At 44.8% G+C, this 16144-nt stretch overlaps 1 protein-coding gene across 1 annotated transcript in view; it reads right to left on the minus strand.

The window, feature by feature from the left end:
• COL15A1 (collagen type XV alpha 1 chain) overlaps positions 1-14342 on the minus strand; it is a 133769-nt gene extending 119427 nt beyond the window's left edge. Inside the window, exons 1-2 of the mRNA XM_055271692.2 lie at positions 13808-14342; positions 13630-13718 (exon numbers count right to left, since the gene is read on the minus strand). Of these exons, the coding sequence (XP_055127667.1) occupies positions 13630-13718; positions 13808-13818 (100 nt within the window). The 5' untranslated portion in view covers positions 13819-14342. The remainder of the gene's footprint in view (positions 1-13629; positions 13719-13807) is intronic.
• Between the last annotated feature and the right edge of the window lie 1802 nt (positions 14343-16144).

Genomic DNA, 16144 nt, shown 5'->3' on the forward strand with positions numbered 1-16144 from the left:
GTGATCCATCTGCCTTGGCCTCCCAAAGTGCTGGGATTATAGGCGTGAGCCACTGTACCCCAACCGTACTCATGGTATTTTCTTAGGTTCATGTGAAGCACCAGAGCACTGGCCTGGGAGTAAGGATACCTGGTTCTAGACCTGCCAACTTGAACTGTGACCATGAGCTAGTCACTTTCCCTCTCGGAGCTAGACAATCAAGTCAGAACTAGCCCCCCACTAAGACTGTAGTTGAAGGGGAGAAGCAGCTGGCTGGGCCTATTTCAGAAGTTCTGTGTGTAATGCTGTTGAACTTGCAAGAACTTGGGTTCAGCTTGTCATCAGCTAGAATCTCTACCCTTATGTTCTGTGGGATGAAATGGTTGTAACTTTCCTATGCCAAAAAAAGCACAGCTTAACTTTTCTTTCATGAAACATTCTATTCTTGGCATATATACTATAGGCAGTGCCTACTCTCACCCTACTCCAGCCCCATCCTCCTGCACAGCGGATGGCTGCAGGGTGGTCTTTCAGTGTGGCTGGAGGCGCACATAGACTTTGCTGGTCAAGGGTTCATAATGCTGGGTTTTCACTAAGATCTCCACAGTCCCAGGCTTTGAATGATTCATTCATTAACTTATTCAAATGCTCATTGTGTCCATTTAGTGCCATGTCAGATGCTGGGGAAACATGGATAAATAAAAACGGCTTCCTGCCCTCAAGGAACCCACAGTGATGTGGGAGCAGGGAAGTAAGGAGGCATTGAACTGATCACCAGTGACAGGCTCGATGCTTACTAATCCTTAGAGTAGGAATTGCCCTAATTTACAGATAAGGAAGACAAGAAGTCCCTCTCTGGGACTCAGCATCACCACCTTTGAAAGGAAGCAGTTGGACTGCACTGGTTGTTCTCAGCCTTGGCTGCATCTTAGACTCTACCCAGGAGATTTTCAAACCTGCTGGTGTCTGGACCTTATCTCAGATGTATGAAGAATCCCTGAAGAGCCGGAGGACTGGGCACCAGGCCCCCTTGGAATCCCCAAAATGATTCCAAGGTACTGGAGGCCTGATGACAACCAAGGTCCTCATGACATGAGCTCTCACATTCTAATTTCCTGAAAAACCCTCTTCTAGCCCTTCCACAGACACGTGCAAAATGGATGAATGAAGGAGAAGGGTGGAGAGGGAGGGTGGGAGGGGCCCCCAGCTCTTTTGAGTAAGGCCACAATTTGGAGAAGGATGCTGGCACTGTTCCTTTACCTGTTGTCATTTGCTCCTTTTGGGTTAGAGACACAGCAGTAATAGACAAGGAAGGGTGGGCTTGGCGTTCTCATATGCTGTTGCAGAGAGTATAAATTATTATTGCCTTTCTGAACAATGCAACAAAAGCCTTAAAAACGGGCATGCACTAGACCCAACTGTTTGTTTTAGGAAATTGTGTTGTGCTAGGAAATAATTGCAGAAGTAGTCAAATACAAAGCTACAAGACTACGATCGTCACAATAGTGTTCATAATAGTGAGCAATGAGAAACAGCCTAAAAGTTTAATTACAGGACAATCAAACAGTGAAATACTATTACAAACACAAAAAATATTAGAGAAGAGTATTTAATGTTCCAGAGAAGGTGTCTAGATGATTGTTAAGGAGGAAAAAGCCATCAACTAAATACTAAATGCAATGTACAGAATGTTCTGTTCATATTATGATCTATGTGCATACTTAGGGGTGGAAAATAAACTTGAAACACAGTCCATCAAATACTAGCAGGGTTTATCCTTGAGTCACAAGATAATATGTGATCTTTTTAAACTACTCTTTTTGGCCCTAGTTTTCATAATAACTATGTATTATTTTTATTACCAATTTTTTTAACGTTATTGAAAAAATGAATCTCTTAGAAACACTTCCCACATCCCTCTGCCTCTCCCATCTCCTGGTGGAAATGGACATCCCTACTTTGGCAGTACAGATGCTTGCTTACACTGTGTTAGGAAACTCAGGACAAGCTCCTTAGCATGCAAGCCAGCTTCCACACACTGTCTCTACTACTGGACTATGAGTCCCTCCGGGATAGGCACTGAGTCTAATGTGGCTCTTCAGCCATCCTGCCACCCACTCCAGAGTGTGCCTGGGACAGCAGGAAGCCAGGAATAATAGGAGGAAGACAGACATCTTTAAGAGTAGCCATAGTACAGAATAGACAGACCATTTTGAAGACTTCAACAGGAATTCCCTTTGGGAGGAAGCTAGTCACAAAAGACTGCCTAGATGGGAGGGGGGTTTTAAGCTGGGTGGCATTTGAGTCCCTCGGTGATGGGAGGAGTAACCCTAGAGAGGCCTAAGGCCAGACTGTTGCCTGCAAGCCAGACTCCAGTCAGGCTCTCCAAATCCAGAAAGGGGTTCCCTGGCATCTAAGGTCAGGGGTCCTGGTCACTTGAGAAAGATACCAGGGCCCTCAGAATAGTTTTTTGCCCTGTTCAGTCCTTTAAATCACCCATGGCATGCAACAAATATGAACTGGAGTGGATTGGATTTGGTTGAGTTGGGATGGATTGGGTTGGATTGGATTAGGTTGAGTTGGGTTGGGTTCAATTGCGTTGAGTTTGATTGGGTTGTATTGGATTAGGTGGGTTGAATTGGATTAGGATGAGTTGGGTTTGATAGGGTTGGGTTGGGTTGAGTTTGGTTATAATGGGGCTAAAGAGTGGGCTGCATTCATTAGGTGACTGGGGCCCCCTGTCTCTCTCATTAGATGTTGACTGGGATCTGCTCTAACCCTAGACTTTTCCTCTCTGTAGTTTGGATACAGCAGAAGAAGGTAATCAGCCAGCAAACCTGGTTCCTCCCAACACCTCTGATACCACCTCAGCTCCTCTGGGTGCTTTGTTGACAGCAATAGGTCATACCCCACAATCTGATGCTCTGACTTTGAGGTCTTATTGGCTTATCCATTCTCCACACTAGACATTAATGCCTTAAACTGAGTCTTATTGTAAGATTGCCTCCTTTTTACAACCCTCACCTACCCACTACCACTGGTATGCTCCCATTATCTAATCATATCACACAGAAATTTTGGAATAAGCTAACCTATACTAAAGAATTTGTGACTTAACGAAGGAGGCAGGGAGGGGTAACTTCTCTTACCAGACTGTAAAACACAGCACAAAGTAACAATCATCAAAATTGTATGGATTTAAAATGACATACACATATTAGCACAAGAAAGTGATCAGTAGTACAGAGATACCAGAAATAAAAGTATACCATTAAAAGAAAAAATATTATATGATAAGATATCATACAACAATGATGGGCAGCACAATGATGGGGCAATAGCTCACACTTCAATTAGTACTTTGGGGAAACCTGGGGACCACTTTGGAAAAGAACTGGCTTTAGATTATACCCTAATCTCGCCAGGTGTGGTGGCTTATGCCTGTAATCCCAGCACTTTGGGGGGCCAAGTTGGGAGGATTGCTTGAGCCCAGGAGTTCAAGACCAGCCTGGGCAATATAGTGAGACCCTATCTTAAAAAAAGAGAGATTAGATCCTAATCTATGGTTCATTTTAAGTGGTCAAGCAGTAGATATTAAAAGAAAACTGGAAAATCAACTTACATATTTAGCTAGAAGAAAAAAGATAAATGCACAACTTTTGACAAACTGAGGCAATCAGGAATAAGATGAGTAGAGAGAAGCTGGAAAATAAATTTTTATCCAATTAATGTAATAAGAAAGATAAAGAGCAAATTAACATCAGTGTGAATTCCAGCCTAACTAGTTATTACACTATTGAAGAAAACGACAGCCCTATAATGTTCCCTGAGTACTCAGTCAAGGTCACCCTATGGCTGACAAAGCCATGGAAGAATCGGGATGACTTATGCACCACAGAGAATATAGTAAATTGGTGCATTAGACCACAAGCTAGACTAACCCCTTCATTCCTTCTTTGATTCATTGAAAAAGTATGCTGAGTACCCACTTCATGCCAGTCCCTGCACCTGGGATCCCTGTTCCAGGATTCAGAGTTGGACAGGCCCATCCCTGCCTCGTAGAACTTCCCATGTAGCAGTTAGGGAGGCAGGCAACTAATCAGCAGTCACAGTACAGTCTGAGAAGCCCCAAGACCAAGAGATGCTCATGATGCCTGGGAGAGGAGAGACAGCTTCCCAGAGCAGAATCTTCAAAGGATGATTTGGGGGTCGCCAGGTACTGTGCGGGAAAGGCATTTTTAAAATGGTACTGGTAGCCAGGTGGAGTGGCTCACGCCTGTAATCCCAGCACTTTGGGAGGTCAAGAAGGGCGAATTGCTTGACGCCAGGAGTTTTAGACCAGCCTGGGCAACACAGCAAAACTCTATGTCTACAAAAAATTTTTAAATTAGCTGGGTGTGAGGGTATGTAATCCAGCTATTCAGGAGGCTGAGGAAGGAGGATCCCTTGAGCCCAGGACTCTGAGGCTTCAATGAGCTAAGATTGTACCACTGCACTAGAGCCTGGGCAACAGAGAAGACCCTGTCCCAAAAAATAATAATAAAATAAAAATGGCACTAGCCTATGCAAAAGCACAGATGTGGGATGTTGCATGTCCCATTCAGAAGCCTGCCAGTGATTTGATGTGAGCTGAAGTCCATAGGTACTTAGTGTTAGTGGAGGAAGGCAGGGTCCCCTGGGGCCAGGAGCATGACTCCATCTCAGGTACAATGAGAACCCAGTGAGAGCAATTAAACTAGGAAGCATCATGACTGAATAAGAAAAATCCATCTAAATACATAGTAAGAACTGTCCAACCAGTTCTGTTCTTTGATGGGTGAGTTCATTGGGGGGAAATATTGCCAAAGGAAATAATCCAAAAGAAAAAGGTCTTTTGTCTGAAGATGTCCCAGCAGCACTATTTATAATAATGACAAATGGCTAAAGTCCAGCTCTGGACAAAGTGGCCAGCTCTAGACAATTGTCCTTTGGGAGATGGAGACTACAGGCCAAGGAGGCAAAACTTCAGGTGTGACTTCTACCCACATCTCTCTCACTCAGAAAAGCACGTCAGACTGCCAGGGAGCAAGAGTGGGGTGGTTAGAGGGAAGTTCTGCACTGCTCTGATTCATATGCTTCCCATTAAATCAGTATTTCTCCAGAGAAGATAGTGGCCAAGTAGTACTTGAAAAGATGCGCAATGTCATTTGTCATTAGAAAATTGCAAATAGGCCAGGCACAGTGGCTCATGCCTGTAATCCCAGCACTTTGGGAGGCCGAGGTGGGCGGATCATGAGGTCAGGAGTTCAAGACCAGCCTGACCAATATGGTGAAACTCCATCTCTACTAAAAATACAAAAATGAGCCAGGCACACCTGTAGTCTCAGTTACTCGGGAGGCTAAGGCAGGAGAATCGCTTGAACCTGGGAGGTGGAGGTTGCAGTGAGCCAAGATGAGCCACCAACTCCAGCCTGGGCGAGAGAGTGAGACGCTGTAGAAAGAAAGAAAGAGAGAAAGAGAGAAAGAGAGGGAGAGAGGGAGAGAGGGAAGGAGGGAGGGAGAAAGGGAGAAAGGAAGGAAGGAAGGAAGGAAGGAAGGAAGGAAGGAAGGAAGGAAGGAAGGAAGGGAGGGAGGGAAGGAAGGAGGGAAGGAAGGAGAAAGAAAGAAAGAAAGAAAGAAAGAAAGAAAGAAAGAAAGAAAGAAAGAAAGAAAGAGAGAAAGGAAGGAAGAAAGACTGCTAATAAAAACCACAATGAGATGCCATTTTATATCCACTAAAATGGCTATAATTTTAAAAACTGAAAACAAGCATTGGTGATGATGTGCAAAATTAAAGCCCTCATACATTGTTGGTGGGGATGTAAACATGGTGCAGCCACTGTGGAAAGCAGTTTGGGGGCTCCTCATACTTAAAAGACAGAATTATCTATGACCAGAAATTCTGCTCCTAGGTATAAAGAAGTAGAAACAGGCTGTCAAACATCTGGATACTTGTATGCAAATGTTCAGAGCAGCACTATTCACAAAAACCAAAAGGTAGAAATAACCCAAATGTCCATCAACAAATGAATGGAAAAACAAAATGTGGTATATATATACAATGGAATATTACTCAGTCATAAAAAGGCATGAAGTACTGACACATGATACAACATGAGTGAACCATGAAAACTTTATGTTAAATGGAAGAAGTCAGACACAATAGGTCATATACTGTATGATTCCGTTTTCATGAAATATCTAGAATAGCCAAGTCCACAGAGGCAGAAAGTAGTTTAGTGACTGCCTGAAGCTGGGAAAAGAGGGGAATGGGGAGCAATTGGTTAATGGGCATAGAGATTTCTTTTGGGGTGATGAAAATGTTTTGGAACTTGATGGAGACGTTGATTGCACAATATTGTGAAGGTACTAAATGACACTGAATTGTACACTTCAAAATGGTTAATGTTATATAATGTAAATTTCGCTTCAATAAAAAGTAAGTCTGGATATCTAAATGGTCAATGAACATATGAAAAGGTGATTAACTTAATAATTAGGAAAATGGAAATTAAGGCTACAGTAAGATCAAATATGCACCCATTAGAAATGCTAAAGTTAAGCTCAGTGACAAGACCAAGTGCTGCTGAGGATGTGAAGAAATGGAGACCCTCATTTCTTGGTAGCTGTGTAGATCTATACAACCGTTTAGAAGACATGCTGGCATTGTCTACTCAGTTAGGGGATATGCACACTCTGATTCAGCACTCCGCTCCTAGGTATAGAACCAACAGAAATTCATGCACATGTGCACTGAGAGAAATGCACAAGAATGTTCAGAGTGACACTATTACATTAGCCCAAAATGGAAACAACACAAATGTTGGAGAAGAATGGATAAGCAATATATGCTATGCTAATGCAATGGAATATTATACAGCAATGGCAATGAACTGCAGCCACATACAGCGGCGTGAATAAATCTCAAAAACTTATTCATTGAAAGAATCAGACACCAAAGAATAGATTCTGCAGGTAAAAAGTTCAAAATTGAGTAGAACTGAACTTCAGAATTTTGGGATACACACTTAGATAGTAAAGCTATTTTTAAAAAGCAAGAAAGTGATGACTATTAATGTCAAGGTAATGGTTACCTCAGAGAGAAAGAAGGGAAAATAAAACCACAGCAAAGGGGTTCAGGAGAGCTTCTGGGGATTATCCTGTATCTTCATCTGGATTACATAAATGTTTGCTCTGTGATAGATCATTGTACTGTACCTTTAGCATGCACTTTTCTGAATGGATGTTGTATTTCACAATAAAACAGTTTAAAGACAAGCAAATAATTTGCAACCATCAACACTTTATTAGCAAGAACAAATTACTTGTGACACCACCATCTCTACCTGGACAATAGCCCCCTTATCTTCTAAAATACTGGGTATTCCAATGACACTAAAACTTTACCAGGAAAAGGAAGGATTGGTGCTGTCCTTCAGCTCGACCCTGACCACTGGAGGTACAAGAGGCCATGTGGGTGACACCCACTGACAAGTGTCTCTTTAAACAGGATGGTGTAGGAGGATGGGGTTGGCTGCACACAGGACATTCTGGATAGTAGATGAGAAGAGCTCAGGAAAAATGGCATTACAGTTGTCTGTGGCCCTTTCTTTCTTCTTATGAACTATGACCCCCTTCGGGCAGCTCTGTGCCCAAATCCTTTCTGTACCCAGCCAGCATGAGGGCCAGCACAGAATGGGTTTGTTGAACTAAACTATGTGAAATGATCAAACCTCACACTAGAAAAATATTATTTTGTTTTGTTTCCCAACATTTTAAATTAGGACTACAGAGATGAGTGACTCTTGCCTCTCCACTTCATAGATGGGAAAACAGGCTCAGAGTGGGAAAAGCAACTCATCTAAGTTCATGGAGGAATTCAGTGATTGGAACCCAGGTTTTCCAATACCTGAACGTGTGCTGTTTTAGGGCGTGCAGGATATCAGGAAGTTTACAAAGACCCACTTTTTAAGAGATCAACTATCTGCAAAAAAACCATATGCCTGTATTCTACCCCTACCTGAGGAGCCCTGTCCTGGGCCCACAGTGGCATTCAGGGATGGTAGGGAGAGTCGATCCAGAGGCCTGGAGGTGCAGGCGGGACTCTGGACCCATTTTCTGAGAGAATCAATGCCCTAAGAGGCCAGCAGCTTTTAAGTTGTGAGCTGTGTGCCAGCTCTGTACCAGGCTGGCTAGGAACTCCACCTTGAAGCCCCACCAGATCTGGGGCTTAGATGCTCTGGGAAAATGCATTCTTTTATTTAAGAAGCAGCTTTATTGAGGCATAGCTTACATTCCATAAAATTCACCCATTTTAAATGTATAGTTAGATTATTTTAGTAAATTTATAGAGTTGCACAACTACCACCACGATCCAGTTTTAGAACATTCCCCAAAAAGTTTCCTCGTGCCCCTTTGCAGTCAATCTCTCCTTCTGTTTTCTGTCTCTGTAGTTCTGCCTTTACAGAAATCTCATATATAGGGACTCTTACAATGTATTTCTTTTTAATGTCTGGCTTCTTTTACTTAGCTTAATGGTATTAAGTTTTATCCATGTTGTTGTAGCATTGATCAATACTTCATTCCTTTTTATTGCTCAGTAGTATTCCATTAAATGGATACACCTCATTTGTTTATCTATTCACCAGCTAATGGTGAATTTAACTTTATTTCCAGTTTTGGCCATTATGAATAATGCTGCTATGAATATATATATGAGTTTTTGGGTGGACATATGCTTTCCTTTCCCTTAAGTAGATACTTAGGAGTAGAAATGCTAGATTGTCAGGCAGGAGAAGGAAATAAAGGGTATTCAATTAGGAAAAAAGGAAGTCAAATTGTCCCTGTTTGCAGATGACATGATTGTATATCTAGAAAACCCCATTGTCTCAGCCCAAAATCTCCTTAAGCTGATTAGCAACTTCAGCAAAGTCTCAGGATACAAAATTAATGTACAAAAATCACAAGCATTCTTGTACACCAATAACAGACAAACAGAGAGCCAAATCATGAGTGAACTCCCATTCACAATTGCTTCAAAGAGAATAAAATACCTAGGAATCCAACTTACAAGGGATGTGAAGGACCTCTTCAAGGAGAACTACAAACCACTGCTCAATGAAATAAAAGAGGATACAAACAAATGGAAGAACATTCCATGCTCATGGGTTGGAAGAATCAATATCGTGAAAATGGCCATACTGCCCAAGGTAATTTATAGATTCAATGCCATCCCCATCAAGCTACCAATGACTTTCTTCACAGAATTGGAAAAAACTACTTGAAAGTTCATATGGAACCAAAAAAGAGCCCGCATCGCCAAGTCAATCCTAAGCCAAAAGAACAAAGCTGGAGGCATCACGCTACCTGACTTTAAACTATACTACAAGGCTACAGTAACCAAAACAGCATGGTACTGGTACCACAACAGAGACATAGATCAATGGAACAGAACAGAGCCCTCAGAAATGATGCCGCATAGCTACAACTATCTGATCTTTGACAAACCTGACAAAAACAAGAAATGGGGAAAGGATTCCCTATTTAATAAATGGTGCTGGGAAAACTGGCTAGCCATATGTAGAAAGCTGCAACTGGATCCCTTCCTTACACCTTATACAAAAATTAATTCAAGATGGATTAAAGACTTATATGTTAGACCTAAAACCATTAAAATCCTACAAAAAACCTAGGCAATACCATTCAGGACATAGGCGTGGGCAAGGACTTCATGTCTAAAACACCAAAAGCAATGGCAACAAAAGCCAAAATCGACAAATGGGATCTCATTAAACTAAAGAGCTTCTGCACAGCAAAAGAAACTATCATCAGAGTGAACAGGCAACCTACACAATGGGAGAAAATTTTTGCAACCTACTCATCTGACAAAGGGCTAATATCCAGAATCTACAATGAACTCAAACAAATTTACAAGAAAAAAACAAACAACCCCATCAAAAAGTGGGCAGAGGACATGAACAGACACTTGTCAAAAGAAGACATTTATGCAGCCAAAAAACACATGAAGAAATGCTCCTCATCACTGGCCATCAGAGAAATGCAAATCAAAACCACAGTGAGATACCATCTCACACCAGTTAGAATGACCATCATTAAAAAATCAGGAAACAACAGGTGCTGGAGAGGATGTGGAGAAATAGGAACACTTTTACACTGTTGGTGGGACTGTAAACTAGTTCAACCATTGTGGAAGTCAGTGTGGCGATTCCTCAGGGATCTAGAACTAGAAATACCATTTGACCCAGCCATCCCATTACTGGGTATATACCCAAAGGACTATAAATCAGGCTGCTATAAAGACACATGCACACGTATGTTTATTGCGGCACTATTCACAATAGCAAAGAGTTGGAACCAACCCAAATGTCCAACAACGATAGACTGGATTAAGAAAATGTGGCACATATACACCATGGAATACTATGCAGCCATAAAAAATGATGAGTTCGTGTCCTTTGTAGGGACATGGATGAAACTGGAAACCATCATTCTCAGTAAACTATCGCAAGGACAAAAAACCAAACACCGCATGTTCTCACTCATAGGTGGGAATTGAACAATGAGAACTCATGGACACAGGAAGGGGAACATCACGCTCCGGGGACTGTTGTGGGGTGGGGGGAGGGGGGAGGGACAGCATTAGGAGATACACCTAATGCTAAATGACGAGTTAATGGGTGCAGGAAATCAACATGGCACATGGATACATATGTAACAAACCTGCACATTGTGCACATGTACCCTAAAACCCTAAAGTATAATAAAAAAAAAAAAAGGAAAAAAATAAATAAATAAATAAAATAAAATAAAGCCTTAAAAAAAAAAAAAAAAAAGAAATGCTAGATTGTAGGGTAAGTATATATTTAACATTTTAAGAAACTGTAAATCATTGGGAACATGTATTTCTGCTCATAATAGCCCACTTACAAACATGCTTTCAGAAGCCACCCCACTTAAGCATACAGCGTAGTGGTTACAAGTACAGATTCTGGAGTCAGACCCTCTGGGCTCAAATTGTGCTTATATTACTGAAGGCTACATGCCCTTGGGCAAATGACTGTTCCTGTTTCCTCATCGGTAAAAGGGGATAAGACATGGGGTTGTTGTTATGATTGATTGAGCTCATTCATGGCAGGGCACTTAGAACACTGCTGGTTCATAGTGCTATGAAGTCTTGGCAATTGTTTTTTATAGCCAGTTGAGCAGTGGCCCTATAGAAGGAACAGCACCAGCCCTGAAGTTCACAGACATGAGAGGGCTATTATGGATCTACCCAGTTACAGTCATGTGGCCTTGAGGAAGTCACATCCCCTCTGTAAGACAGAGCCCAATTTACTTCTCGGCACTGCTGGGTGATGATTCCAGGGATGTGGTGAAGGTGACATTGTGCTTTGAAGACTGCACAATGCCAGGCAGATGCAATGGACTCACGTTACAATTGTGACATTCAGATCGTGGGGCTCATTGGAGACCATGGAACCCCTAAAGCCTTCTCCATCCGTGAAGCTCCTCTAACTACACACTAGGATGGTTAAGAGCAAGGACTCTGGAGTCAGACTCTCTGGTTCAAATCCCACCCCAGCCACTTAGAAGTCTTGTGACTTTGGACCTCTGTTTCTTCATTTGAGAAACAGAGATAGTAACTGTTCTCAGTCCCCACCTCCTGGAGTGGTTGTAAGGATTGGAGGAATGAAATATGAACGTGTTCACATCTCCACCTGGATATACAAAGTGTTTTACAAGTATTAGGGATATTAAATTGCATTAAAAATTCAGTTTGCAGGAGGATAGTTTACATTTTTAGGAATCGTTTCACATCCCCAAAGGGGCACTGAAAACCCATCAGTTGCAAATGGCCCTCTTTAGACCCTTCTCAGCTCCTGAAGGTTTGCTGGCCCTCCCTTTTTACATTATAAATGGGAATAGGACTTCCTTTGTGTTAGAAACAACAGCCCTGACACTGAGGGATCCCAGCGACACACACAGGAGGAGAAAGAAACACCAAAGTTCCTATCCCCAGATCTGTCTTCCTTTTGGGAAACTGGAAGTTGCAGCAAAGTTCACAAAAGACCATGGAACCCAAAGTTGGCCTCTGCCACTGAGTTGGCAGGGCCCTATATCATATGCAAAATTGCAACTTTCTGACATGAGCCATGGGGCTGAGAAGCTAAAACTATACTCCAGCTGCCCTTTGATCTGCAATAAATGCCAGGCTGGAAGCTCTGGCAGGAAAAGCTATCATCGGATTTGGGTCTTGTTGCCCAGGAGACAATGGGCTGTCTTGGGCTTCTTCAGGCAAACAAAGAGTTAACCAAGGCCACCTTCTCAATCCCGTTTCCTTTGGGCCGACTAGAGGTTGTTTCCTAGACTTTCTGCTCCCTTATTCAATTGAAGCTGTGTACTAATGCCCCAAATTCAAACGGGAAGAGGTCAGAAGCTATAGAAAGCATGGCTCTTCTGCAAAACTGCATGGAGAAAGAGCTGAGCAAGGGCAAGAGCCTACAGACCTGGATTCAAGTCCTGGCTTTTGGACTGGCCACTTTCTAAGCTTCTCTCAACCTCAATGTTATAAAAATACCTGCATTGTGATGGGATTAATAGAAGCCCAAACCTCAGCACCATGCAATATACCCTTGTAAAAAACCACACATGACCACTCCCTGAATCTAAAATAAAAATAAAAATACCTGCATTGCTTTTCAACACATAGTTACTGCAAGAATCAAGCAGTAATTTCTATCAGTTATTTTGTGCCTAGTATGTACTGGAATCATGGAAAGCACATTATTTCTAATTTCTCTAATATTCACAGCATTTCTAGGAAGGTAAAATGGTCTAATTAATCGCCTTTTTCAGATGGGGAAACTGAGGCACAGAGCGATGAAATCATTGCCCAAGATCACTCAGCCAGCCACAGTTCAAACCCAGGCAGTCTGACCTTAACCGAGGCCCATTTTAACTTAGGTCTACTTTAACTTATATCTTACTATTCAGTCAACCGCCTGAGTTCTGCTGGAGAAACTGAGGCCCGGGGAACGGAAGGGATCAGACCACTGGCTTCCAGGCCACAGCTCTTTCCACCACCGGTGGAGCCACTGCGCATGATAGACGTGACCGCTTAGGTAACTCAGAGCTGGGTTAAGCATCCGAGCAATTCAGTTCCGTTATTTCTTGAGCAGCAAAAGCCCCAGATGTCCCTCCCGGTGTTCATGCTTCTCACCTGTGTGAGGACAGGCACCAGACCTGCCCTTACCAGAAGCCAGCCAGCACGCACAACCTAAGCGCTGGCGCTGGGTGCGCTGAGGCTGTTGGCGCTGGCGCTGTTTCCAAAGTCCCTCTCTGCCTAAGATTGGAGGCTCCGCACCCAGCTCAGACATCTCGGGTGCCCAGACAGCGCTCCAACCGCCCCAGCTGCCCAGGGATCCCATTCACAGCTAAACCCCTGCACTGCCAGGAGGTAGCCCCCCGCGGGACCGCCAGTGCGCACGGAGTGGCAAGACTCCCTTTTATGTCCAGGAATGAGGCACGCATCGCAGCCGCGTCCGCCGCCAAAACCGACTTCCCCCACGGGCGCGGAGGCAGCCGGTGCCACCCTCCGACCAGGTTGCTTACCTGTCGCAGCGCGGGTCTGGGTGACGGCAGGGAGGGGCGTGGAGACCGAGAGCAGCATCAGCAGACACCAGTACTGCCCGTTGTTCCTCCTGCAAGATGTGCCCGAGGGAGAAAAGGTGAGGTGGGCAAGAGTATTGGAGGGGCCCAGGACGCGAGGAAGCAGAGAAGCGGGTCTTACCTTGGTGCCATCTCGCGGGTCTGCGGAGCCCCAGAAGGCGCGCGGCGAGTCGAGCAGAGCGTTGGAGCTTAGCGGAGGACGAAGGGTCGCTGAGCGCTGGCCGCCGCGCTCGCCCTTCCTTCAGGGAACAAAGGCGGCGCTCGGCAGCGGCGGCGGCGGGCAGAATCCCGGCTCCCGGCCCGCGCCCTGAGTCACCCGCGCTCTGAAACCCGACTCCGCCGCGCCCTGCGCTCCCCCGCGCGCTGCGCCCCACCTCGGGCAGCGGCGGCGCACTCACTCCCCAGGATACCGGCCGCCCCGGCCGCCTCCCCACGCCCCTTTCCCGCTGGACCGACGTGCGCTCCCCTCTGCTGCCTCCGCCCGCGGCTGCCTTATGTAACCTGCGAGGAAAGCCCCGCGCCCGCGTTCGCTGGGGCAAGCGGGATGGGCTCCCTCCGGCCCTTAAGTCTGTCCTGTCGGGGCTGACCCGCAAGAAAGCACTCTTTCACAGCCGCCGAGGGAATCCTCTCCACAGCCCAGGGAGGCTGGAATCAGTGATTTCCTTATATGATGGACAAGGAGACTGAGGCTCAGAGAGGTGGAGCGTATGTCACAAAGTCCCAAGCTGCACTGAGCTCCTAGATGCTGTGACCCACCCTGAACGCCTGACATATGGACCCACTTGAATGCCCAGGAGTGGACCTGCCTGGGGGCCATAAGTGATACATACAACTAAATGCAGCAGAGATAGTCCTAATGAAAGTTTTTAATATACTGGATTCCAGGGCTTTCCTCCCTATCTATACCTTGCCTGCCCTCTTCATCAGAATGTAAGCTCCAGGAGGGCTTATCTGTGCTTTGTTCCCTGCCTAAAACAGCTCAGGTAGTAGGAGATGCCAATAAACGCTGGATGAATGAAGGAGCACAGTCTTGAGTGAGGCATCACAGGAGGCCCTGTGATGAGATGTGGGGGACATGAACCAGGCTCAGCCTCCAAAAGCCCTCAGTGGGAGTGAGGCGGTGCAGGGCAGACTAACCCATTTGTGCAGAGCTTATCGCAGGGCACTGGGTAAACCCTCAATGGTCGCTTTTTATTATTAAGATTACCACCCGGCACATAGTGTGAGATCTTCAAGTGAGAAGAGGCACCGCTGAAGTTGGCTGAGACCTGGACAGCTCTGAAGCCAGGCAAACACTAGGAACCTCTCTTCCTGACGGACCAAGTAGCCACAGTGGGCCGTGGCTCTGTGGTCAGTTCCAGTGTTTGATTCAGTTCCACTTTAGAGGACGGGTCACCTCTTGCCAAGTGATTTAGCCTTGCAGAGGAGATGGCATGGAAATGGAGATAGCAACTAATGCTTACCTGGTGTGGATTATGTCCCAAGCCCTGTGCTAAATGCTTTAGCTGTGTTATCTCATTTAATACCCACAACAGCCTTGGAAAGGTGATACTGTCATGATCCCCATTTCATAGATAAGAAAGCTGAGGTTCAAAACATTCCAAGGCTAATGAATGGCAGATGCAACACCCATGCTCCTCTCTACTCAGCCATGCTGCCTGCTGGTAAGCAAGAGGGTTAGACTCACTCTCCACCCTCAAGAGCAAAATCGCAGTGGAGACACAGAGCACTCAGATATGAAAGGGTTTATGCCAGCCTGGGCGGTGAGGGCTCAGAGGAGGGATGGTTGGCCTGGAGATCAGGAGTCTGGGTTCCATTCCAATGCTGGCCCTGGCTGCAGGGTGAAGTTGGGCAAATCTTGCCCTTGGTCTGATTTTTTATTTCTCCACCTGGATAATGGACACAACTACCTTGATTTGAATGGTGGCTGTGAGTCCCTTGATGGGACCACCTACTGGTACACCACAGTGCTCTCTGTCCATTGGATTTTGGCTTCTATTATTAGAGGTTGTGGATATTCTCATCGGGGCTGCAGCCTGTGGAGAGGGGCAACTGGCAAGACAGAGGGGGGACCCTAGATGAACCTCTTAAGGGATTAAGGCTCCAGCAGCCAAAGCAGCTCGAGAGCCAGGTTGGCCTCATGTGGAGCTAACACATAAGGCAAAGTGCATCCCAACAAAATTGTCCACTTGAGGCCTCTTTCCTAATCTGTTCACATTCCCTGTGAATGTAAATTCTCTCCCACTTGCAGCCACTCTGTGATGGGCCTAAACTTATTTTATTTTGATTCACTAACCGTAGGGAATTTGCTTTTGTAATTCTATATTTCTCTATTGTTTGTAAAGTACCACATTAACTAGGAATATAATTGACTTTCTTAGAACTATATTTCTATACTGCTTAGAAAAACCACATCAGTTATGGCTACATAGTAGATCTAGGGTTCTGTCTGACAGTT

The sequence above is a fragment of the Symphalangus syndactylus genome, chromosome 3 (genome assembly GCF_028878055.3).
Source record: "Symphalangus syndactylus isolate Jambi chromosome 3, NHGRI_mSymSyn1-v2.1_pri, whole genome shotgun sequence".
NCBI lineage: Eukaryota > Metazoa > Chordata > Mammalia > Primates > Hylobatidae > Symphalangus > Symphalangus syndactylus.